Source organism: Thamnophis elegans, chromosome 1, assembly GCF_009769535.1.
Source record: "Thamnophis elegans isolate rThaEle1 chromosome 1, rThaEle1.pri, whole genome shotgun sequence".
In the NCBI taxonomy this organism is placed as follows: domain Eukaryota; kingdom Metazoa; phylum Chordata; class Lepidosauria; order Squamata; family Colubridae; genus Thamnophis; species Thamnophis elegans.
In genome coordinates this window covers 140,771,695-140,798,482 of record NC_045541.1, presented here as the reverse complement: position 1 = coordinate 140,798,482, position 26,788 = coordinate 140,771,695, and the positions used below count along the sequence as shown (strand labels likewise).

Below are 26,788 nucleotides of genomic sequence, written 5' to 3'. Positions count from 1 at the left end.
TTAGAACAATTAATCAGTGGAACAACTTGCCTCCAGAAGTTGTGAATGCTCCAACACTGGAAGTTTTTAAGATGTTGGATAACCATTTGTCTGAAGTGGTTTCCTGCCTAAGCAGGGGGTTGGTCTAGAAAACCTCCAAGGTCCCTTCCAAATCTATTATTCTATTCTATTATGAACAAGATAAGTAAAAGTGGCTTGATTAGTTTTCAGGTGGGAGATAACCAAATCTTATCCTGGGAAGCCAGAAATAAAAGTCTCAAGAGTGTAGTGGATAACCACTATGTTGTTGACAAAAACTGACAAGGAAATGTCCATGCAATTGAAAGAAGTTGGTCTTAATTTAAGGGATTCTTCTTAGTACTGAAACAAAAGAAAAAGATACAATTAATGAAATATTTTAATGCAATAAGGATAATTTTAGTAGCTGTTAGCTAAATTAAACAATATTTAAAAGATAAATTGAAATTAAAAGTCACCATTAATGTTGGATTGAACATTTTCTTTACTGAAATGTACATGTCTTGATCTAGGTGGAAATCAGCCATCTTAAAGCCAGGCAGAATGCTTTACAGGAGCAACTACAGAAAGTACAGTCAGCTGCTCAGTCATCACAGTTAAAACCCGTTGTTTCTCCATCAGCTTCTTTTGTTCCTGTTGTTAGACATCATTCTTCTGATTTTCATAGAGATGATATGGATTTTGGAGATGTGATCTGGTCTCAACAAGAAATAAACAGACTGTCCAGTGAAATTTCTAGGCTCGAATCTGAAATTGAGCACTGGAAACAGATTGCACAGGTGTGTCTCTTTTCAGATTAACATAATATAGATTACATATATCATGGGTGTCAAACTTAAGGCCCAGGGGCCAGATACAGCCCACAATGAAGCCGAATTCAGCCTGCATGGCCATCCTGGAAACTATAAGGTCTGACCCATGTCTCTTCGGCTCGGCCCACACCATCCCTGCACGCGCACACAGGGTCAGTTCTCCATCGCCAGTACTCTATGGGACTATGGTAAAAAAATAGTTCAGACCTTCCAACCTCACGATATCACTTTTTTTTCTGTGAGAAGTTGGAAGACCTGAACTATTTTTTTTTACTGTAGTCCCACAGACTACTTTAGTTGCCCTGCAGAGTGACAAAAAATGGAGCTGGAAAGCAGGTTAGTGAAGAGGTGTGGCTGCCCTGGGGGGGTGGTTGAGGGTTTGGTATGGGTGGCCTGGCTGCAGGGCTCTCAGGTAAGCCAGGGTGGGGCAACTCTGCACCCCCTGCCTTGCTTTGTCTTCCACACACCCCCACTGCCTTGCTTCATTCTTCATCACTTCTCCTTGCTTGCCACCATAACCTAGCAGGAGGCTGAACAACGCACTGGTGCAGCGGCCACAAAGCGAGGTGGTGGGGAGTGGAGGACTAAGTTAGGCAGGAGGTGTGGAGCTAACCTGCACCAGCTTACTTGAGGGCTCTGCCAGCCAGGCACTGAAGTGCTGCAATTACCGCTGCAGGGAGACAGAGGGAGGAGGGGGGCTCTTCAAACTGTTGTGTGTGGTTGAGAGAGAGAGAGACTGTGATCCCTGGTTCAGCAGGGGCACTCATGCTGCTGGCAGTGGCAGGGGGAGCAGGAGTCACCTGAGCAGCCATGATCCCCCTCTCCCCAACCAGCCAGCCCCGCCTGACCTGCTCCCTTGGTCTTGCCATTCTTCTCCTCTTCCTCCCCGCTCAAGTAGTGGCAGGCTCTGCGGGACAGCAGGGCCTCTCATTTCTCCCCTGTAGTGATGAACTCCGGCTTCAGTTGGGTCATTCAAGCTGCTGGTGGTGGTGGCAGCCACCTAAGCAGCCATGACTCCCCCCTCCCCAACCAGCCAGCTCCACCTGATCTGCTCCCTGCCTTTTTCCTTTAAGTGGCAGTATGACTTAGTAAGAGAGGTATTATTAATTATCTAATTTCTAAATTTAATATTAATGGAACTTGCCTGAGTGGCACAAGAGTTGTTTATTTCCAGTGACAGTGTTCTGTTTAATATTTGATTCAGAGTCCACAATTCTGCAGGTTTGTAATTTAATTGTATATCATTACATATTTTTTTATTTATGGCAATGAATAAAAAATATACAGGTAGTCCTCGACTTACAACAGGTAATTTAGTGACCGTTCAAAGTTAAAACAGTACTGAAAAAAATGGCATGACCTTTTTTCACTTATGATTATTGCATCATCCCAATGGTCAAACTCACTGAACAAATTTCTTACTTAGCAACATAAATTTTGGGCTCAATTTTGGTCGTAAGCTGAGGATTACCTGTACCAACATTGATAACTATGTTGCAGCCCCCCCACCCCCCAGCATCAGGATTTCTGAATAGTTAGCTGTGTATATTTCTGTAAAAGTTTCATCTTTCAGCATAAACATGAATCATAAGTTTATATTGGGAATGCATTGCTTCAGTATGTTTAATGAGGCAGGGTGGGAAAAAAAGGCAAATTGTAAACTGCTGCACATAGAGCTGAGCTTTAGCTTATGAAGCTCCTAAATTATTAACTGAATTGAAGTTAACAGATGCAATTTGTATAACATAAGACACGTGCTTAATCCTTGTGGTGGGTCCTGGTGTTCTGTTCACTAGGCCACACTCGTCATATAGCTTGAAACTTTTGATTTATTAAATACCATTCAAGAATAATTTTCTTAAGATCCTGCCTTGTTGCTGCTGCACACCATTTTTTAAATTTGTTAAGCCTAAACTTTCAGCATTTTAAATCTTTTTTCTCCATCATCTCATTTAGTTTTCTAAGCCTCAAGGAGAAAACAGTACAGATCAAAATGAAATCTGCAAGCTGCAAAATATTATCAAGGTAAAAAAACAACACCCACCCCTTTTTTCCTAAGTGAGATCACTCATAATTGCTATAGATTTAGGATAATCCTCTAATGCAGGGACATTTATGAATGCTTTTTGAAGTTATTTTGAATAAAATATTTGAATATGACTATGAATATAAATATACATCTTGAAATATTTAGAAATAATGCTTTCTTATGAAGGAAAGCAATGATTTGCATTGTATCTTTTGAGTGCTCCTTAATAAAACAACAAGGTACAATATCAGAATCACTCATGGACATTTTTTTACTAAAAGTTTCATATTTTCCTTTATAAGTGAGTGAGTCTTCAGATATTTTGCATTGTTAATGAATTAAGTATCCCAGAATGAACTTTAAACTTTAAATTTAAAATTTAAAACCATAATGAACTTTAAACTTTCAAATCATGAAATTTACTTTTCATTAATTACACATTTTAGGAACTGAAACACAAGTTGAGCCAAGAAATAGACGAGCACCAGCATGAGCTTTCAGTATTGCAAGATGCACACCATCAGAAATTAACAGAGATAAGCCGACGTCATAGAGAAGAACTAAGTGAATATGAGGAACGAATAGAAGAATTGGAGGATCAATTACAGAAAGGTTTTTGTTTATTCTTCAGAATTCCAAAAGGATTTTTAAAAAGTTGTTATCATATTAAACATGTAGAAAGAGTACCTGATTTCAAGTATAATTTTATTCCAAGCAGTAGTTTATATAATTTGCAAATTCTGGACTACTGAGCACCCAAAATGAATAATATCTTCATAGGTATAACCCTTCTAACTTACCAGTACAGTTCTCGTAAGAAAAACTGGAACTATAACATTTGTGAAACAGGAAACATTCATTATAATCAGTGAAATTATATGGCCAGTTAAAATCCTTGGAAATATAAATATCCCTAGTCCTGAAGCTGGAAATGCTGTACTTCCAATGCTAGAAATATTTTTGTAATTGGGATTACTTCAGAGACTTGATGCTACCATACAAACCTCTTACAGAAAACACAGATTTTGTCAGGATGACAAAATATGTATTATAATGTTATGATACATGCTTTGCCTGTTAAGTACCAAAGTGCAACATTGTGACACAAATACTAAAAATAGCATCAGTAAGGAAGTTCCTTAAGCTAAATCTTGATTCTTTGATTCTGTTTGGCTGACTGGTAACCTGCAAGAAATAATTTTTAAAAATCATTTCTTTGTTCTCTGTTATGTCCAACTGTAAATGAGTTTAAAAGGGAGCTTTATAAATGTGGAAATGATTGGACACCATGACCACATTGATGGTTGGGTTTCTCAGGCTTATGGTCTTGGGGACTTAACTTGAAGTAAATTGGTCATATGTATAAATATGATAAATATATAAATGAATAAACAAACCAACAAACAAATCTATCTTGAGCATAAAGTTGAAAATGGTTTAGGAATTCATGGCTACTATTGCAATTAAGGGCCTGACTTGAGCCATTGAGTGTGTGAAGTACATTGGGGTGGTGGAAGTAGAGCAGGATCTCAGAGTAATAGTGGCATGATGTGAATGTAAGGAACATTGCTATTGATTCTCCTGTTAGCCTTGGAATTTCATCCACTGAGATTCAGATCACAAATCCCAAAACTGTTAGCCTTTTGTAGAGTTGTGAAAGCATGCTTGTTCTTTTGTATATTGTACAGCATGGATGGTAATTGAGCCTGTTTTCCTATAGAGTGATTACCTCTCTCATCCATCCTTAACTATTTTTATGATCGTTGTTGATATTTTGGTTTTCTAATACTTTTTATTTTTTGTTTCATTTTGTCTATTTTTTGTGTATATAGCTCACCTAGAGTCATAACTATGAGTTGGGCAACCTTACAAATTTCATTCATAAATAAGATTTTTATGTAAAGTGAAACATTGATAAAATTAATTGATAATCCTTCAGTTAATTTCTTTAAAACTTAGGGTATAGTTGTTTGGCATTAATGGCATTAATGATGTTGGTACTTCCTAGTTCTTCATATTCATGTGTTCTCCGTTTTATACTATTAAAGATATCCAAGATATCTATTGTTTTCTGTGTAGTTTCTCTACAATGGAAAAGAGGAAAAGTAAGGAAGCTATGCATGCAGGGCATATTATGTTTGTTTCAAGTATTTAGCAATATTTGCAAATCCAACAGAAAGGCCTTGCAATTCATCTCTCTTCATGTTATATAAACACAGAATGCCTGCTGTGTTTATAATGACTACTCTCCATTGTAACTACTAATGGAAAAGTATCCATTAAATCAGTAGATCATGAGAAATAAAGCTTAATTTAAAACTATGAGAATATATACAGTCCAGACATTTTTGTAGTGCAGTAAGCAATCAAGTACATTGCTTCCTTATCATTGGCAGTGAAAATTCTAATTTAACCAAACCATGGCTGTGAGTTTCTACAAAACTTGACAGTACCAGTAGAAATGCTGCAAAAAGCTTTGCAAAATACTTGTTTTTAATTTTCATGCAAAAGAAATTAAGAAATATTTAATTTTACAAAATATTTTGATTGATGTTTTAACTTTGTTATTTTTATTTATGTGAATATAATAATTATAGCATTATTATACAGTGCTTCTGAGTTCTAATATAAATTTATGTTTCCTTGCTTAGTTGGTGGAAATACTGAAGCGTCTTCTGAAATAGATCTACAAAATGGATCAAAACCACAAAACCTGAGTGACTTACAAAATAAAGTGGAATGTTTAAGTCAACAATTGTCTTCAGCAGAAGAGGAGAAAGATATTCTCTTGAAAGAACTTGAATTTGTAAAAAAAGAGAAAAATCAAGTAAGAGAAGAATACGAAAGTCTAAAATCTGAATGCCAAATATCTATTCCTGAAAAACAGGCCAGTGTAAAAGTAGAGGAAGTCCCTAGTTTTGTAGAAGAATCGTTGAAGGCTGAAGTGGAACGATTGCAACAAGCACTACTTGGTATGAAAACACTGCAAATTCACCATATAATATATTGTATTTTAGCATCTGAACACAGTTTCATGAAACAAAGATTGGAGATTTATGCACAAAGTGCTTCTTCATTTAGCAGTGTTCTATTCTGGTACTTTCCTTTCGTGGTTTCCTCTGCCTCTTTCAGCATTAGAAGCTGCTGCTCAAAGAAGAAAGCTGGTTGATTCCCATACTGCTCTTTGATTCCTAATCCAAGTATTGTATGTGAGGAAAATATTCATACCTAAAAAGAGATGATCAAGCCTTTCTAGAAAAAGAAGTTTAAGGGGAAACAAATCCCAAACCCGTTGGCCTGTTTGTATTGCTGTACTTTATTATATTGAAAAACAGTTCTTTTGGCTGTCTTTCTTTCTACCCCAAATTGTATTGAAATGATACAAAAGATGATAATAAATGGACTTGTCATATTTAATTGTTGCTGTACTTTTACTCAGTATATTTCAAGAAACCATCACTTGACTCCACCTATCTGGACAATTTTTCATCTAGTTTCTCACCTTCCGTTTTTAGGGAAGGTGGTAGAAAGGTGGTCACATTGCAGCTCCAGAGGATCCTAGATGAAGTGAATTATCTAGACCCCTTCCAGTTGGGTTTCAGACCTGTTTAATTAGTTTGGGAAAGAAATAATATTGGTTGCATTATAGATGATTTCTAGCAAGAGTGGGATATGGGTAATGCCTCCATCTGGATCTCTTTGATCTTTGGGCAGCTTTCAGTATCATTGACCATAGTATCCTTTTGGGTCAGCTGCAGCATTTGAGGTTGAGGGACCCAGTTTTCTGCTGATTCAGCTCCTTCCAAGCTGGTCCCAGTCAGGGTTGATAGGGAGTAAGAGGTCTAGCCCATGGATTGTCCTTTGTGGGGTGTTGCAGGATTGGCACTTGCTCCGCTTGTTTTTAGTATCTACATGAAACCACTGGGTGAGATCATCGGACACCATGAGACGAGAGATCTTCAGTACACTGATGATGCTCAACTGTATATCTCCATCATGGTTGACCCAAGTGATGCTGAAGTTGCCCTTATGGTGCTGACATTTGTAGTGGTCTAGAAGGGGGCAATGGGCTTCAGCTGAAGCTTGGTAAGAGAGAGTGACTGCAGAGTTTCTTGGGATCTGGGAGTTCATCATCTATAGTTCTAGATAAAGTTGCACAACTTGGAGTCATCCTGGAATTACAACTCTTGCTTGCACCCTTTCCTGGATCGTGAGAACATGCACTCAGTCATTCATGCTTTAATCACCTTCCCTTTTGGACTATTGCAAGGAGCTTCAAGTGGGGCTATCCATGAAGAGTGTTTGGAAGGTATAGCTTATATAGAATCCGCCACTGGCCACTTTTAGCTGCTCCTAGAGTGGTACACATAACCTCCACATTATGAAATATGTCTGTATTTGAGGTCTACCTGGGTTGAAGTCTGCTCCCATATTTTTGGCTTTCTGGAAAAGAGATAAAACCTAGCTCTGCCTGTTGTCCAGAGACAACAGCTTCACTGTTGTAAGCCGCCCTGAGTCCCCTCAGGGAAAAGGGCGGCATATAAATTTCCAATAAAATCCTAAAAAATCCTACCTTAATGGGAGTGCTCCAAGTTGGAAGTTGTTAGTGAATTAACTGAGAAGATGCTACTGCTTTATTGATCTTCCTTTTTTCCTGCTTCTCTTTGTAGTTAATCTTTATAATATCTGTTATATTTATAATTTTAATTGTAAGCTGCCCAGAGTCACTTTTCAGAGTGAGATGAGCGGCATATAAACTTAATAAATAAAACCTGAAGAAATATTCTATTAACAATTTGAATTCTCTGTTTCAATGAACTTTCTGCTTACATTTTTACAGATGCAGAAAGTGAAATAACAAAACTGAAAACATTAAATCAGGTAACTATGTAAAAGGTAATATAAAAATAATAAAAAATAATGTTCCTGAAATTGTATTATTGTATAGAAGTAAATATTTGCTATATGAGATAAAGTTTTTGAAATCAAGAAACCTGGTTCTATTTTGATTATAATAAAGACAATTCTCTTGAAAATAAGCACTTGGGCTTATTTTCGAAGCGGTCTTACTTTTTTTGAGGTGCAGCAGGCTGGACTTGGTGAGCTATAAGTGGCCCATCAAGCAGAAGCACTGTGCCCAGAAAGAGAAGGGCAAAAGTGGTATTTGCGCTGTTACAAGGAACCAGCGGGCTGCAGCTGGACAGTTTCCCCCCTGCGCTGCCACTTGTGTTGGCCACACCTATTCCCCCCGAACTTATTTTCGGGGTAGAGGTAATATTAGGCCCATCCCCCAAAAATTAGGGTTGGGCTTATTATTGGGGTGGGTTGTGTTTTTGGAGAAACACAATACTACCTATTTTTTTAAAATTGGCACTACTATTTTTGGTCTGTAGTTCTTGCATTACCCCTTTTATCACACTATGTTCTACTCCCATGCAAACATGTTGCTAATTATGTTTAATTAATTTAATTGTTTTAACAGGTTTTATGTTCCAATTGTTAGTTTTATTGTACACTGCCTAATGTCACCTTATGTGAGATGAGTGGCCATGTACATTTGATAAATAAAAATAAGCACTATATGTTTATTTTGTCGTTTGCCAATAAGTATAACATTTCTGCATCAAATGGAGTATAGTGCAATATAGCATGCAAAAACTATGCTGTAAGTATAATTAGATTTTTGTTACATTTTAAGATGTTAGAAAAGCTAGTGTTCTTATATAAATAAAAAATTTAGAGCAACAGTTGTAAACCATTAACCTTCCAAAACTAATAACTAATATAACTATACAACTAATCACTTCAGTCTGAAATAAACAAAATCATATTGATAGACTAAGATAAGATAAAAAGAATATTATTAATGTAAAATTACAGAATACAGGAATTAAAAAACATCAAAACCTATCAAATTACAAATACTTTTACAATGAATTATGTAAATGCTATGAGATGTTAGATCACTATAAAAGGACATAAATAATACTAAAATTTATAAAACACTACAAGAACAAAGCTTTTTTAGGATTGCTTAAGTTAAGACAATTATAATTCAACCAGTTATGACAAAAAATCAAAAGTAAATATTAAATATAGCCCAGTTCTATATCAGAGCTACAGTATGAGTAAACATAAACAACAAGTAATGTGCCTTACCTTGGTTTCTGTAACTCAATATTTTTCCTCTTCCCTCCCCCTTTTTCCCCTTCAGTATGCACATATCATTTAAGAAGTCATTGGCTTACATTTTCCACAAAGGGATACTCTTTTATTTTCAATTTAGCATCAGGCAAATATTTGAACTTAACTCGTTTTGGAATAAGGCAAGCAGTTCAGAGAATCAGTTATTGAACACACAAAAATCCTTTTTTAATAGTAATTTTATTAAAAACTGCAACTAACAAAAGAAAAAAATGAAGGTGCAAAAGAAAATAGAAAAATAGAAAAGAAAGAAAAATAATATAGTAAAATGGAAGAGAAAACAAATATAAAGAGAACAAATATAATTTTTTTTAGTAACTTACCACTTTTTCTTAAAATGCAGCAAATGGTATCTTCTTCCCATATTCCATCATTCCATAAATTACCATTCCATAGAAAAGTACTTAAAAACCTCATCATTTCAGTCTTGATCAATAAAAGGTTACAAAAAATAACAATATAGCTATTTTAACCAAATAAACCAACTTTATATTCCTTCCATTTACTTTTAGCAATCTGAATCATTAGTCTTTTCATATAATGGTCTAAAATTTGAAATCTTTTCATTTTTCTCTTTGTCTCTTCTAACAAAATTCTTCAAACTTTAACATCCCTCTTTTGTAAATCCAGTATAGGAAAATTAATCAGGTCACTCTCGGTTTGTTATTTGAATATCCTTTTTAATTATTAAGGCATCAACCAGTTTCTTTTTTTGTGTCCAGTGTAGCATCTTTTTTCATACCATTCTTGTATCTTTAAACCTCCTTTCAGATCAGTCTCAGGCTTGTTCAATAGAACTTTTTCCTCTTCTGTAACATCTTTTAAACTCATCGTATCTCTACACCCTTAAAATTCATTTTTGGATCTATTGTTCAAAAATAACCTTCAATATGTCCAACATTAAAGGTCTATTGTTCAAAAATATCCTTCAGGATATCGAATGTTCTTCACCTTTAATTATAATATTTTGTTCCTTTTACTTCCCTCTAGTATCTAACCTTCAAAATCCCTTCCTACCATGTTTTTCCAACAGAAAGGATTCTTATAATTAAGAATCCAAAAGCTTCTTTCATATTTACCTGTCCCTGAGCCCATTTGAAACTTTCTAAAATTAAAAATGTAATCACTCCTTTGCTGTTTATTTCAGAAAAAAATAAGTCTTTAAACAATTATGTTCAAATTGATTTTATCCTATTAAATTTAAGATATTTTTTGTGTCTAAATTAAGGGAGAAGTTAACCAAGAAATGCGAGGTTTACAACCTGTTAGTACTATGAAAGAACAGAACTTGGAAAATCAGCTACAACACATGTTAAAGAAACAACATGAATTGAATGAAAGCAGTGCTGAAAAAGAAACTCTAATAGCAGAATTGGAAGAACTGGACAAGCAGAACCAAGAAGCTACCCAGGTGAGAAATGTAAGGGAGGGGCAAGAATACTGTGTAATTTACAAAAGATGTGCTTTTGTGTTTAAATATCTGCAACAAAACTATAAGAGTTTCTAGGCTTTCCTGATCAACTGTTTTTTTTAAATATTTCAAATGCCCTCTTCAGACCTCTTAACTAGTATAATTTACTTTTTCCTGGAAAAAGAGGAATTAGCATTTTTGAAAAAAGAAAAGAAAAGATGAAAAAATACATTGAAAAGGGGGAAAGCAAAAAGGTAACTCCAGTAATTTTTGGCTGATGTCTCCTCCCCCATATAACCCCTAACAGATTTTCTTGAAATAATGCTCCCTCCCCCTTCTCTGATTGAATAAGTTGAACAAATGTCAGTATCATGAATTGGGAATTAATGAAACCCTGAATGTCAGTCTTCTGTAAAAGAGGAGACAATTTTTCCTAGTTAAAAAAAATAGTAAAATGCAGTGTTGCTAGAGAGAGTATTTCTTTGGGAAAAGATATTGGCACTTTACAGTAACATAAATACAATGCTTTGAAAACATTGTGAAATAAGAGTATTTTGACTTAAAGGTTTACTTGTATGTCATAAATAAAAATATTTTTATTTTATTTTAGCATATGATTATGTTAAAGGAACAACTAGCCAAACAAAATGCAGAAGCCGCTGAAGTTATCAGGCAGCTAAAACAGGATGTAAAATCTGGGGAAAAAACAATATCTATGTTGGAGGCGCAGAAAATGGAAATGAGCAAAGAGGTGCAAAACCAGAAAGAAGCATTGAATCAATGCTCACTTGACCTTAACAATTTGCACGTGGCTAACCAACACCAGGAAAATAAAATAAAAGAGTTAAAAGAACAACTTGAAATATCCCAACATTATAGCTCCAAAAATGAACAGGAAATTATAGAATTAAAGAAAAATCTAACTGAAAGAGAAGAAGAATGTTCTCTTCTCAAAAATGAATTAACCAAGTTATGTCAAAAATCTGATAGTTATCAAGATCATTCAGTCACTGAAAGAGGAGAAGAAATATCAGTCCTGAAGCAGCAAATTTCTAAAAATAAATTAATAAATACAGATTTGGAGAAATCCATCACGAATCTTCAAACAGAAAAGGGAAGACTTCATTTAGCATGTGAGGAACTTAAACAGCAGTTGCAAATAGCTAATAGTGAGAAGAGTAAAATTGGTTTTGAAAAAGATACTCTGCTGGAAGCTTTGAAACTTGAGAAGGGACAGTTAGAAAGAGAATTAAACCAGACTGAAAAACGATTGTTGGAGCAGGCTCATAAATATGAACAGACCATTGAGGAGTTATCAAATGCACGTAACATGGATACCACTGCATTACAATATGAACATGAACGGTTAGTAAAACTTTCTCAAGACAAAGACTTTGAGATAGCAAATCTCAAAAGGAACATTGAACAGATGGAAATAGATCATGAAGAAACTAAGGAGATGTTAACTACTAGCTTAGATGGGCAAAAACAACTGACAGAGCTCATAAAAGAGAAAGAAGTATTTGTTGAAAAATTTAAAGTCAGAGTTTTTGAGTTAGAGCAGCAACATGAAGATTATATTGAGAACATGAAAAGAATTGAGGGACTAAAGCAGAATTTAGAGGAAAGGGAGAAAAGTCTTTCAGCTATGAAAGAAGAGACCAGTCATTTGAAAGAAGAGAATGAGCGATTAAAAGAACAACAAAGTAGGTCCCCTCCTTTGGCTGAGCGCAAAACCTTGGATATCATCACAGAACTTGAAGCAGAAATAACACAAGTAACTATACTTAAAAATAGTCTGGAAGAAGAGGTGAAATTAAACAAAAAGACATTTGAGGATCAGAACTTGAAAATGGCTCAACTGCAGCAATCCCTACAAGAATACAAAAAGGAAACTGAGGAATCCAAATTTCAGCATGACCAAATGAACATAGTACATAGGCAGGTATGCATGGAGAAGGATGAAGAAATCCAAAGCCTGCAGAGAACAGTAGAACAAATGAAGACACAACTAAACAACCAAAGAAAGGTAATTCAGCAAGACTCTCCTGATCTTTTTCAGGAATCTAAAGTTCAGGCACTTAATGGTGAAAATGGGAATGAGAAGTATGACCTATCTAAGGTTGAAATTGAAAGGCTGATAAGAGGCATTAAGGAGAGAGAAAGGGAAATCAAGCTTCTGAATGAAAAGAACATTTTGCTAAGTAGACAGATTGACCAGTTATCTAATGATGAAGTTGGCAAACTTACCCAGATCATTCAAGAAAAAAACTTAGAAATACAAGCACTGCATGCAACGGTTTCCTCCCCATCTTACAAGCAAGATGTTCTTTTCCTTCAACAGCAATTACAGGCCTATGCCATGGAAAGGGAACAAGTGCTAGCAGTTCTTAGTGAAAAAACTAGAGAAAACAGTCAGTTAAAAACAGACTATCACAAATTAGTGGATATTGTTGCAGCTAAGGAATCAGCCATCAAAAAGTTACTAGAAGAAAACCAAAAGCTATCCAGCGAATTTGAAAGTAGCAGTCATGATATGTCTCGAGAAACTATAAAGAACTTATCCCGTATCATCCGAGAGAAAGATATTGAGATTGATGCTTTAAGTCAGAAATGCCAAACTTTATTAACTGTCCTGCAGTCTTCCAATATAAACTCAGGCAATGAGTTACCAGGAATTAATAGTAATCAGTTTGAGGAACTTTTACAAGAACGTGACATGCTAAAACAGCAAGTAAAGAAAATGGAAGAGTGGAAGAAACAAGTAATGACTACTGTTCAAAATATGCAGCATGAGTCTGGTCATCTCCAAGAAGAACTACAAAAACTTCAGGTACAAATTTCAGTTGATAGTGAAAACAATTCCCACCTACAGCTAGAGTACAATGGCTTAATACAGGGCTATGAACAAAATGAGAAAAAGTTAAAAACCTTTACTCAAGAATTAGCCCAAGTTCAGCAGAGCATAGGAAACCTTAATAATACCCGGGATATAATTCTTGGAAAGCTTGACATGGTAACACCACCACTGTTGGTAACTTCTACTATTGAGGGGAAATCATTTGAAGTTCCCAGTAATACTTCTTCTCAGATGTTTGACAGTGAGTGTAAATCAGTAAACGACGGGCAAGAATTCATGAAGAAAACATTGCAGGAAAAGGATTTGCTTATCCAGACTTTACAAGAAAATAATCAGAGACTGTCTGATTCTATGGCTGTATCATCAGAGGCCGAAAGAAAGTGTCAACAGGAATTTGGCTTGGAAATAAAGCAGTTAAAGGAGAAATCTGACATTTTACAGATGTCCCTCAAAGAAAAAGATCTGCTGATAAAATCAAAAGGTGACCAGTTGCTTTCTCTGAGAGAAAATCTTGGTAATAAGGAGAGTGAAAATGAGTTGCTGAAGCAAAGTGTCACTAACCTGAAAGAGAGGACGCTGATTTTAGAAATGGATGTTTGTAAATTGAAGGAAGAAAATGACAGAATAGCAGCAAAAAGCCAGGAAAAAGAAACGGAATTCCGAGCACTACAAGAGACCAACATGCAGTTTTCAATAATGTTAAGGGAGAAGGAATTTGAACATAATTCCATGAAGGAGAAAGCGCTTACATTTGAAAAGATGCTGAAAGAAAGAGAACAGGTATGCGATGAATTTGAATTCTTCTCCATCAAAGTCATACGATAGGAAGTGTGACTGCCATTATGTCATGTTACTTAAACTTTGATGTAGGATTCCCATTTCCTATGCTGAATTCAGAAAGTGAATTCAGAGCATAGGTAAGGAAAATGGAGCCTGGGAATGGCCACCTGACTTGAATTACTTTCTGGTTGGCCATAGGAGAAACACAATGGCAAATTTAGATGGGCCTTAATTGGATGTGATGGTCATGCAACATATAAATTTAATACTCCACTTATGACCACAATTAAGCCCAACATTTATGTTGTTAAGTGAGAAATTTGTTAAGTGAATTTTGCCCCATTTTATGACTTTTCTTCCCACATTTGTTAAGTGAATCATTTAAGTTGTTAAATTAGTAACATGGTTGTTAAGTGAATCTGGCTTCCCCATTGTCTTCGCTTGTCCGAAAGTTGCAAAAAGTGATCACGTGACCCGGGGGCCCTGCAGCTATCTCATGAATAATATGAACTAGTTGTCAAGCCTCCAATTGTAAATCACGTCACCATGGGGATGGTGTAACAGTCAGAAGTGTGAAAAATGGTCATAAGTAACTTTTTTCAGTGCCGTTGTAACTTCAAATGGTCACTAAACAAACTCTTGTAAGTCAAGGACTATCTCTAAATTATTTATTATCATCATGATCATCAACTCCTCACAGGGCTACACTTATATTCTTAAGGTCTTTTAATTAATTAACATGTATAGGAAGTTGGCATAATGCAAAACTTCAGTTTGTCAAATCAATTTTACTTAAAAGAATGTTTTGGGAATCCATGTGAGCTGCATAGGCAACGGCAGAAAATAAAATTGGTGGGTGGCCACATTTTTTTGAACTCTTCTGCCTGTTCAAACAAACAAAATCTGCTTATCTTGACATGATATCCCAGAGCTTTAATCCGCTTGTTATTTTTATTTGTGAAAGGGAAAGACAGGAGAACTAAACCAGCTGCTAAATGAAGCCAAGTCAATGCATGAAAAAGCTGTTGCCTTTCAACAAGAGCGAGACCAAGTCATGTTGGCCCTCAAACAGAAACAAATGGAGACTAGCGCGCTACAGAATGAGGTAAATAAAGGGTGCAAGAATTTAGTGAGTGATTCATAGGTGATAGTAACATAAGGAACTGAAAGAATATTGCTTCAATCCACATGCAGGTGCAATATTTACGTGAGAAGGAGCAGCGACTAAATCAAGAGCTAGACAGGTTACGCAATCATCTTTTGGAAAGGGAAGATACCTCCACACGTGAAGCTTTAGCCGCTGAGGATCGGGAATCAAAGCTAAAAAAGAAAGTCCGCGATTTGGAGGAAAAGCTTCAGTCTTCATCAACTGTAGTGGAAAATGTCAGGTAATAGTTTGTCTCCTCAGTAACTGCTGTTTGCATGGAGACATATTCAAAAAACGGATGCAAGAAATGTTACTTGGCCCAGTCATAATGGACTCTGGGCAGAGTATAATAAAGGCTCCTCCCCAAACATTTTAACTAGGCATGTGTGTAATAAAAGATAATACAAATTGGAAATAAAACATTAGTATTTCTAATACTATTTATGTTTTATTTGAAGCCATCAGGCAAGCATGCAGGTGGAATCTCTGCAAGAACAATTGAACCTTGTTACCGCACAAAGAGATGAGACTATGCTTCAGCTAACACTTTCCCAAGACCAAGTTAAACAGTATGCCATATCCCTCACAAACCTGCAGATGGTGCTAGAGCAATTTCAACGGGGTAAGTTTAAGTATACATTGCCATGATTGTCTTTCCTTGTAATCTAAAAATGTAATACTATTTTATTACTGATTTTTTTTTCTGTAGTGGGGCATTTTAAAATGGAAGTTCCATCCCATTCACTCTAGGGGCAGGGTTAGAAAAGTTTCTTTTCTGTAGCAGGAGATGTCTATGTTCTCTAATTCCAACACTTCCTTTTTTGTGGCGATTAGACACATTGTGAACTCTGCCGAACCTCCACCTGGAAAGTTCACTACACATATACCTTCATTACACATTTTGCTTGTTTGCTTTTTCCATTTGCTGTATTCTGGGCATCCTATAGAGTAACCTCAGGTCAATGACTAACAAAGTAAAGGCAGAAATACACTGTCCAGGAATTCCTTAAAGTTTTACAGCATCATATTCCCTTATCTCCCTCTTCTTATTCCTTCAGAACAATGCAATCAAACCAAAACTCCCAAGTTAAACATTGCAGATTACTTTGACTCTTTCTGATTCAGCAACCATTTAAGTCAAATAAATAAAAAACCATGTGCCTCTTATCAGTACTGGAATGTTTTATGGCTTGGGCAACCAGAGGAAATGAAAACCAAAGGCACCAGTTTTTCACCACCATCTCCTGGATCTTTGCCATCAAACTGGCAATACAATTAATCTTTGGCTTATTACCATAATTGGGCCCAGAATTATGGACCATGCCAGTTGTTAAGCAAGGCATTGTGTGTACCACGATGACCAATTTTCTATCTTCTTTGCAGCAGGCATTAAATGAACCACTGTGGTTATTAAATGGTTAAGTGGTTGTTAAGTGAATCCATTGTCTGCACGGACTTTTTTTTGCCAAAAAAAGGAAGTAAATGCCAGAAAAAATGTGACCAGGTTTTCCTGTAATGAGGACTAGTTGCCCAAAAGGCGATCACATGACCTCAGGGAGTGTGGCAGCTATAGGAACTTCAAATCTGGATTACAAGTAGCCATGGGGAGGTCCATCATAACTTTGGTCACTAAGCTACCAGTTGTAAGTCTAGGACTACCTGTAGTCCCTTGTGAAGCATCAATGACTTTCTCTTCTCCAAAGAAGTGAAGGCAATAGGTTCCTAATATCAGAAGAGGTCCAACCCTGTGTCCACACACTCTTGGCAGAAACTGGAAAAGCAGGATGTCCAGTCTTGGGACCTGTAGCCAGAGGAGCAAGTAAAGTAAGGGGGAAAATCATACCAATCCCTCCTGTGTGTCCTGTACCTTTTTGGATCATTCTCATGACTCCTGCTGTAGAGGGTGAAGATTGTAGGAAAGAAAAAAGTCACTTGGTAGGGGCAAGGACATCTAATTCCACTCAGAGAAGTCTGTGAGAACTTAGGCCTAAAACACCAATCTTATTTTTCTACTGGGTCCCCCTTGGACATGCTAGCTACAAAGTTCTTCCTTGGTTTAGGAAGGCTAAAATCAGTTCATGCATGCCGACAGTGAAAACATTTAAGGATGCTAGGATTATCTGTTTGATTTAATCATATCCCTGACTGGCAAGATGGTTGCACTGCTGACAAGATGGCACAGCCAGCTTGGCTCCCCTTGACATTTTTGGCACTCTGGTAACATTTGTAGGATTGCTATCTGGTATTTGTGCCATTCCTTATATAGCTCTATAAGATTAACTCTTGGCCAAAAGATCTTTTGCTAGGAATGTACTTCAGAAAATACTCCAGCAAAAAAGCCAGCCGCCTCCTCAGAGACTGATATCACATACACGCGCGCGCGCGCACGCACACACACACACACACACACACACACACACCCCTATGGTATGCCCCATTTCAGAATTCCCTGGCTTCACTCTGAAAAAAAGACCTTCATGGTAAGCCCTGGGTACCGTTTTGAGTATAAAATATTTTATTCAATTTTCACATTCCATTTGCAATCATTTATATACAGGGTATTTACTATAAGAAAAGAAAAAAAAAGAAAAAGGGAATAAAACGAACAAATAAAAAGGAAACACAACTCATCATTCACAACCCCACCTAACCCTTCCATCCTCCATACACCCCATCTACCCCCTCCAACTTTCCTTTCTCCCTCTAACACTCCCCTCCTACTTCCCTTTCCCCTCAAACCTTCCTTCTCCCCTTACTCCCCAGACACCCTACTCCTTACATTCCCCTTACTCCTTCCTTACTCCTCCCTCTTCCTTCCCTCTACCTCCCTCCTTGGTGTATGCCTTTATTCGAGTATTGTTTGATCTGATAAAAGTAAAGTGAACCAAGGAAAATAATAATAATAATAATAAAAAAAGGACCACCGTATATAAATACATTCTTGTTCTTATTAAAACTATATTAACACCCCCCCACCCCACCCCCCACAATCCCCATCCCTAATCCTCCCGACTTCCCAGGGCCCACACCTGGCACTACCTTCTATCTAAAATATCTTGTATACATATGGATTAAAAAATAAAAGTAATATATCAAAAAAAAAAAAAAAGAAAAGAAAAGCAGAGAAAGAAAAAAAAAAAAAAGGGAAAAAAAGAAAAGAGAAAAGAGAAAAAAGAAAAAAAGAAACCACTCTTTGTGTTGATCTCAGCCCCCCATCTTTATCTATGCTTAAATAGTATAAATCATTCTATCTATATTTTATTCTCATCTCTTACTTCTTTGCTATTTACCCCGACCTTCTGTAGGCTCTCCCGTTCCCTTCCTAAACCTTATGATCCCTTCCAATAAGATTTAAGCAACGTGGTTCATGCCATATATTCAAATATAACTTTACAGACAAGTAATCAAACTTTCCCTTCTAGTAAAATTTAAACAACGTAAGTGATCTTTCTTTACCCCTTTTTCAAACAGTAATTCAAAATAATCTAACCAGATTTCCCCTTCTTAGTAAAGTTAAGCAGCGTAGATCAGATATTACTTTACACAGGAATCAATTTCATCTTAAGATAATTCCAACCGACTTCCCCTTCTAATAGGATTTAAATAACTTAGTTCATTCCACATGTATTTTACCCTCATCCCCCACTTATCTGATATTTACCACTATCAAATTTATACTACATTTGTTTAAAATATAACTCAGAGCGATTTGTAGCATAAATCATTCCACATATTCCAATAATACTTTCAGCAAGAATCAGTTAACCTTCTATTTTAAGGTAGTCGCTTCTAACAAAGTTTAAACAACATAAATCATTCCGCATTCTTTTTACAGTTATCTTAAAATAATCCCAAGCGGCTTCTTATTCTAATAAGCTTTAAACAACATAAATTTTGCCCTCTTCCCTTGCTTGTCTGGTATTTACCTCAAATAACGTAGTTCATTCCACATGCATTTTACCCTCATCTCTTGCTTGTCTAATATTTACCACTATCAAATTTATACTAGCGTTTATTTGAAATGTAACTCAAAACTATTACAACCAACTTTCCCTTCAAATAAAAGTTAAATAGCATGGATCATATTCAAATAATACTTTCAGCAGAAGTCAGTTAACCTTCTATTTTAAAATAGTCCCATCTAACAAAGTTTAAAAAACATAAATCATTCCGCATTCTTTTATCCACTATCAAATTTATGCTAACGTTACTTTAGAATCTAGCTCAAAGTAGTTTCACCCAGCTTTCCCTTCTGATAAAAATTAGTCCACTTTTTCTACCGGAGAGAGGTCTCAAACCCCCATTCAGTCCTCAACTTTAGGAAGTCTTTTGAAGTATCTAAATTCTCGATCTGCGTTCTTCTGCTTCTCCGAGGGAGGAGGGGCTACCCCCTCCATCTTGCAGCCGCATGGCCAGCCGTTTGCTTTCTCCTTCCGCTTGTCTTTCCTCTCTTCCAAGCGCATCAGGAAGTCCCGCCTTCAGAATCCTACAATAGAAATCTTGAGCCTCTGAAACAGAATTAAGACGAAATCTTTGATTCTCAAATGTAACCGTGATGCCGGCAGGGGCCTCCCATCTGTATCGAATCTGTTGACTCCTAAGCTCTTTAGTTAAAAAGGTGTAGTCCCTTCTTGCTTTCAACATCTGGGAAGGTATATTTTTGAAGACAATCACGTCCTGGTCATCAACTCGGAGACTGTTATTATGAAACTTTTGCACAATCGCGTTTCTAGATTCTTTTGTAGAGAAATGTATAATTATATCCCTCGGGAGCTGTCGCTGTTCCGCTATCAATGAATTCTGGCGATAGATTTTCCGAATCTGCCAATCAAAGTTAAGTCCCGGGCTTCCCAGCGCATGGCTGAAGGCTTCAGCAAAGGTCTGTTTCAAATTCTCTTGCTCCTTTTCACGGAATCCTCTGACTCTTATTGAAAATGCCTTCCTATCAAAATTTAGCATCATAAGCTGTTCTTCGTTATTTCTAATTTTTTCTTGTAAAATTTGAATATTGGTAGTCAAATCAAAATTAGCCTTCTCCAGACTTTCCAATTTGTTCTCTATTTCAGCAGAGTAATCCGACAGGGCAGACACGGCTGCAAACGTATTCGCCTTCATTTGATTAACTTTAGATTTTAGATCATCATAAAGTTGCAATACAAATTCCTTAAGTTCTTGCTTAAAGGCATCAAAGATTTTAAAGAGATATTCCTGTGTTAAAACTTCTCCAGTAGAGGGCGTAGGAGACAAAGGCTGTATTTCCAAAAAAGATTCTTTAAATTCTTTAGACACATTTGTAGCAAGACGCTTCTTTGATCTGGGTGCCATAATAAATAAACAAATAAGCAGCGCTTCGCTCCCCTCTATTTCCAAAGAAAAAGAGTTTATTTTGTTAAGGAGCGGTCTGCAGGAAGATAAGCCCGGCTAAGTACATCCAGTAATCATCCACGGAGAGAAATCGCCATTTTGAAGTCTATTTAAACAAAGAAGTCTTTAAGACGAATGGTGCTGGTATTTAAGATAGTAATAAAAGCATAAATCTCACAGGGGTGGTACCCTCCCGTATCAAATCTAGCTTGAAAAAAAACTTTGTTTTGTCCTGGGGGGGGCTGGCCTGTCTGGGGCTGCCAAAAAAAAAAAAAAAAGGCAGCTGAGAAGAACTGGCCGGAGATAAAAGCTCCGCTTCGGCTGGATCTAATCTCTTCCACAGCCAAAAAAAGAAAAAGGCTGTGGCTTACGAATAGACCCTAGTCTACGGAGCTACCCTCCCTGCCCCTTTCTTAGCCAAAAAGGGGTGCTATCTGTGATGTTATTTAGATATACAGACCAGATCTCTGAGGAGCTCGGTGGAGCCCTCCTCGGCAACAGGCCACGCCCCCAGGAAGCCCCTGGGTACCGTTTTGATGACACTAAATCTGTTGAACAAGCTGTTCTCTCAATATCTGATTTTAATCATGAATGTGTTTTAAAGAGCTAAATAAGCATATTTTAACTTTAGAAGAGAAAGCCATGTATTCAGCTGAGCTACAAAAAGCCCAAAAGCAGACTGCAGAATGGAAGAAGAAAGCAGAGCAGTTACAAGACAAAGTGGTTTTGTTGCAAGTAAGTTGAGATGATTCTCTAGCTCAGCTTGTTTATTCAAACTGACTCAGCAAAGAAAAAGAATCAGAAAAATTTTAAGGAACGGTAACAGTTGTTGTACAATGCTGCTTAAAATCAGTGAACTCTTTTGAATTTTCAATATTTCTGCACAAATACAACCTAAAACATGATCTGTTCTCTACGCAAGTCCTAACACTATGTAAAAACAACCCAGTTAAACAAATAAAACAAAAGTGTTATACTTGTTCATTTATTTATGAAGGAAAATGATCTGTGTACATATTTATGTGTGGCAAAAGTATGATTTTTCTTTCAGTAACCGGTGTGGCCCCCTTGGGCAGCAATAACTGCAACTAAATGTTTCCAATAGCTGTTGATCAGTCTAGCACAGGGGTGTCAAACTTGCAGCATCACGTTGTCATCACATGACATATCACGACTTTTCCCCTTCGCTAAAATGGGGGTGCGCATGGCCAGCGCATGACACATCCGACCCACGGGCCACGAGTTTGACACCCCTGATCTAGCACATCAGTTTGAAGGAATTTGAATCCCTTTCTCCTTAAAGAGCAATTTAACTCAGGGATGTTGGTGGGGTTCCTTGCATAAACTGTCTGCCTTGAGTTCTTCCCTAACATTTCTATAGGATTCAAGTTAGGACTTTAACTTGGCCATTCTAAAATATTAACTTTTTTTCTGCTTTAGCCAATCTTGAATCATACAGCTTGCTTGTTTTGAGTTGTTGCCTTGCTGCATGAGCCACTTTTTCTTAAGCTTCAGTTTATAGACCGATACTCTGACATTTTTCCTGTAGAATTTGCTGGTACAATTCAGAATTCATAGTTTTATTAATAGTGGCAAGCTGTCCTGGTCCTGAGGCAGCAAATTAGGCCCAAAATATTATATGCTAACCACCATGCTTCACAGATGAGTATAATAACTTTATTAAGCTGGGAAGTGGTGTTGCCTTTTGTTTAGTTTTCATTCAAGCCAAAAAGTTATATTTTAATCTACGTATTTATTCAGAAATATTGAAAATTCAAAAGGGCTCATAAACTTTTAAGCACCACTGTAGGAAGCAAGATGCTAGATGACAGATTTAGAAAGATAAGAGTAAACAGTGTATGAAAGAATTTGTGAGAAGGATAGAAATGTCTCACTGCTTTCTTGCACTCACTGTCTATAACAAGTTTTACTTTAATAAAATTAATATATGTGTTTATGTGTGATCCATAAAAGTGAAATATAAGATAATTTTTTGTTTGCTCTGATAACCATGGTAAACTTACTTTAACAATTCATCTCATCATACAGGAAAGGTTGGATGAAGCAAATGAAGCTCTAGGTTCTGCATCAAGATTAACAGAGCAACTAGATCTGAAAGAAGAACAAATTGAAGAATTTAAAAGACAAGGTAACAAGATTATTATTTTTTTAAAAAGTAAACAAAGTGCTAGTATGTAAACTATCTTCTATTTTACTAAGATTAAATGTCAGTATAAAGCTATGACTGAATCTTCCTCTTTAAAAGTCATTTTACTTTCTACAATTAATGAAAAAGAAAGTAAGTAGCTCCTTTGTATTTGTACAAATATTTCTTCCTTCATTAGTATTGTAGTGGATTCACTGATCACAACCACAGTATGCCCCATGTTGTTCTTACTCCAGTGAGGCAATTCTAGAATCAGAATAAGACATACTGTAACAGTTTAATTTAACAGAGTTGGAAGGAACCTTGGAGGTCTTCTAATAGAAACGCCTGCTCAAGCAGGAAACCCTATAACATTTCAGACAAATGGTTGTCCAATCTCTTCTTAAAAACCTCCAATGTTGGAGCATTCACAACTTCTGGAGGCAAGTTGTTCCACTGGTTAATTGTTCTCACTGTTAGGAAAATTCTCCTCAGTTCTCTCCTTGATTAGTTTTCCCTCCATTGCTTCTTGTTCTGCTTTCAGTACAGTGGTAAAGCAGGATAAAAATGTGAATTAAAATATAAAAGAAAGACGTGGCAGAAGGGAGAGATAAAAGCCTGCTTGTAAGACTTGTACAAAAACAGGAAAATGTCACAAGCCCTAAACCACAGAAGTCCAGTAAAAGTTCCAGTAAAAGTTCTTATGTCAAATGTCCAAAACCACAGAGTTCAGCTAAAGTTCATACTGAGACACGTAGTCAGTACCTATGGTCCAAGACAAAAGGAGAAGACAGACAATATCTGCTTATGAGGCTTCTTTCCTCAAGGTAACCAATAAGAAATGAGTTAAGTGTTTCCATGTTACGCTGCCATTGAGAATGTATAAGAATGTGTGCTTCAATGATGAAGGTTGTTCAGAACTTGCAATACTAGCCTTTGACTAGTTTTCTGAACCTGGCTGCCAATAAACTTCTCCTTGAATCCCGAGACGTCTAAGCCCTGTCATTTTCTGCAACATTGGAAAATAGGTTGACCCCCCTCTTTTCTGTAGCAACCCCTTAGATATTGGAATACTGCTACTATGCCATCCTTGGTCTTTCTTTTCATTATACTAAACATACCCAATTTCTGCAACAATTCTTCATATGTTTTAGCCTCCATTTCCCATATCATCTTTGTTGCTCTTTGCTGTACTCATTGTAGAGCCTCAACATCTTTTTTTATATCATGGCGACTAACTGGATGCAATATTCCACGTTTAGCCTTACCAGGGCATTATAAAGTGGTATTAACACTTCTCATGATCTTGATTCTATCCCTATGTTAATGTAGACTGAGGCTGTGTTGGCCTTTTTGACAGCTGCAGCACACTGCTGGCTCATATTTAAGTGGTTACTATTATAATTGATATAATAATAGTAATAATAGATAACAATACTATTACTGAGCCAAGTACCACCTATTCTATGCACTTGGTTTTTTCTTGTCTAAATGTAAAATCTTACTTTTCTCGCCACTGAATTTTACTTTGTTTGATAGGGTCCAGTGTTCTAGTCTGTCAAGAATCTTTCTGTATCTTGAGGACGTACAATTGAATTATTTCCGTATACTTTCATGAATACATTAATAGAAAATAAAAAGATCCTTTTTGATTGCTAACTTTTCCCTGAACACCATTAGAAATTTACACATATTTTCTGGACATTGTTTATTTTTATTAGAAAACTTCCAAAACAGGTAAGGTAAAATAGTTTCCTTAATTCTGTACTGCACATAAATTCTATTCTATAAAATCTATTGATCATTAAAATTAAGACATTTTGTCCTTGTAAGAAAATGGGAATTGGAAACTTGCTTTGTGAGGAATATAATCTAATCAAATTCCAACAATTTTTCATAAATAATATTTCATCAAAAAGTAAATCCTCTGTTTTCAACTTTTTTTATCTTCTCCAAATACAAATATTTAATTTCTTCATTGGGCAGATGAGAGCCAAGAATATTGCTACAGGTAAGGTATGTGTTAATTTGGTTTGTTGAGATTCATTGTACTTATGCTATAATGCTGTTTAATCCCTGCTCCCATTACATTCCTCTGTCAGGAAATACATTCCAGATACATACATACCTTTTTCAGAAGTTGAAAAGACCCTATTAATATTGATTCCTGCTACATGAAGTGCTTTCATTAATTTAAAGTTGGGTCAGCAGCTTGTTACCTTCCATGTATTTCTGAATTCTATTTTCCAGCATTTGTCATAATTGGCCATATTGGTTAAACAACTGGATTTGAAGCTGAGAGAAATGTGGTAGGGCCAAAGATGGTTGACAGCTGCTAAAATGTAGTGACGATTACAAGTATTATATTGATGCAATGAAATATGTATCAATATCTCCTTTCACAAGAAGAAACCTGTACTAGGTAGCTTTTCTATTCAGAAAATACAAACTTCTAGACCAGTGATGGGCAACCTTTTTGGCGTGGTGTGTCAAAAATCGGCAAAAAATCGAGCATAACTCGCGTTGTGTGTCACTTTGACAAAAACATAATTTTGCGCAATTTATACTTGCTGCTAATGGCGCTCACAGTTCCCGTTGGCACTCCGCTGTTCCCTGCTGTGGTGCGGTCGTAACCGACAGTCCCAGGAGTAGACTTTCTGTGCCGGCCTGACTGGAGAGAGGCGCGCACTGTTCCCGCGCTCCTCTCCTGCGGGTCCTCCCTCGCCGCGCTGATGACGTGTGTGCGCACGGCACGCACGCCTTACCAGCAGCCCCTGCGCTCAGAAAGGGGCAGCGGCGATACAGTAAGTGAGTGTGGGCGGGGGAGATCACACGTCCCCCCCCGTTCCTCCAGCACAGATTCTTTCATCCTCGGCGGCCGTGCAGGAGCCGAGGATAAATCGCATGAAATCCTGTGCGTGTCACCCCAAATGGCTACGCGTGTCAGCACTGACACGTGTGTCATAGGTTCGCCATCACTGTTCTAGACTAAAAAACAACCATTTCAAGCACGCACTCGGCTGTACAAATATAGTGAATCCACTTGTGCATTTGCCTTCAACTTTGCCTCCTTATTTTTGGACTAAATATACTGAAGTGTTGATAAATGCTGTCACAATATATTTTATTTACATCTTGGCCAGACGGTAGAAAGATTTGCCAAGATAAACACTTTTTTTTCCAAAAATGAAGCTAATTCTGCTTATCTTAGTATTGCAAATATATATGTAAGAATAGCAGTGCAGACAAACTTATTTTGCATAACTCAGATGGAGATTGTTTCTTAATAGTGCAATTTAAATGTACTCATATGGACTTGTATTTTAATAAAATGTAGCCAAAATTCTCTTTATGGCAATATTTTTAATAAAATAAATATGCCTTTAAAGCTCTCCTCTCATGGCAATCATTCGTTATTCTGCTGATTTCCTGAATGACGATTCTGTCAATCCAAAATGAGAATATTTACAGGAGAAAGAACAGCAGGCAAAAAGCCAGATTGTATTTTCATCATTACTTAATAATGCTCTCAAAAACATTCTGTTTTGTTTATTGTCCTTTAAAGAAAGCAGTTACCTCTACTAAAAAAAGTAAATAAAATCAAAGTGCTTTACAGTAATTAGAATCAGTTCAAAGCCTATAAACTGTATCTGGGTTATTCTGAGCAAGATACTATTTCACCTTACCCTCATGTAATGCACATCTGCTTTGATCATTAGATGTGAGAATAGTATTTGTGGTCTGTAAAGCAGTTGGGGATGTGGAGCAATTTGGGATTTGGCCACATGAGATCAGCAGCCACTGTACAAGAAACTGTGATGTTTATTGCTTAATTGCATAAACATTGCCCTAAATTCCAGCTGTGTGTTTTCAGTTTGTACTTTAATGGGATATTAGCACGTAAAGTACATAGTACATCCTGCAGCCAAGTTTCACTGTGCTTCATACCCATTGTTTTACCTTTGAATTGCCTTCTTGTAATTGGCATGCACAACATATTTTAGGTTATGGGATATT

At 36.7% G+C, this 26,788-nt stretch overlaps 1 protein-coding gene across 2 annotated transcripts in view; it reads left to right on the top strand.

The window, feature by feature from the left end:
- The window catches only part of TRIP11 (thyroid hormone receptor interactor 11), a 44,304-nt gene that overhangs the window by 7,189 nt on the left and 10,327 nt on the right, over positions 1-26,788 (top strand). For both annotated transcript variants that reach the window (XM_032233187.1, XM_032233180.1), the window contains exons 4-15: positions 531-797; positions 2,787-2,855; positions 3,306-3,471; positions 5,511-5,831; positions 7,700-7,740; positions 10,292-10,474; positions 11,085-14,114; positions 15,079-15,219; positions 15,309-15,502; positions 15,720-15,883; positions 21,257-21,360; positions 22,675-22,774. In XM_032233187.1, coding sequence (XP_032089078.1) covers positions 531-797; positions 2,787-2,855; positions 3,306-3,471; positions 5,511-5,831; positions 7,700-7,740; positions 10,292-10,474; positions 11,085-14,114; positions 15,079-15,219; positions 15,309-15,502; positions 15,720-15,883; positions 21,257-21,360; positions 22,675-22,774 — 4,780 coding nt within the window. The remainder of the gene's footprint in view (positions 1-530; positions 798-2,786; positions 2,856-3,305; positions 3,472-5,510; positions 5,832-7,699; positions 7,741-10,291; positions 10,475-11,084; positions 14,115-15,078; positions 15,220-15,308; positions 15,503-15,719; positions 15,884-21,256; positions 21,361-22,674; positions 22,775-26,788) is intronic.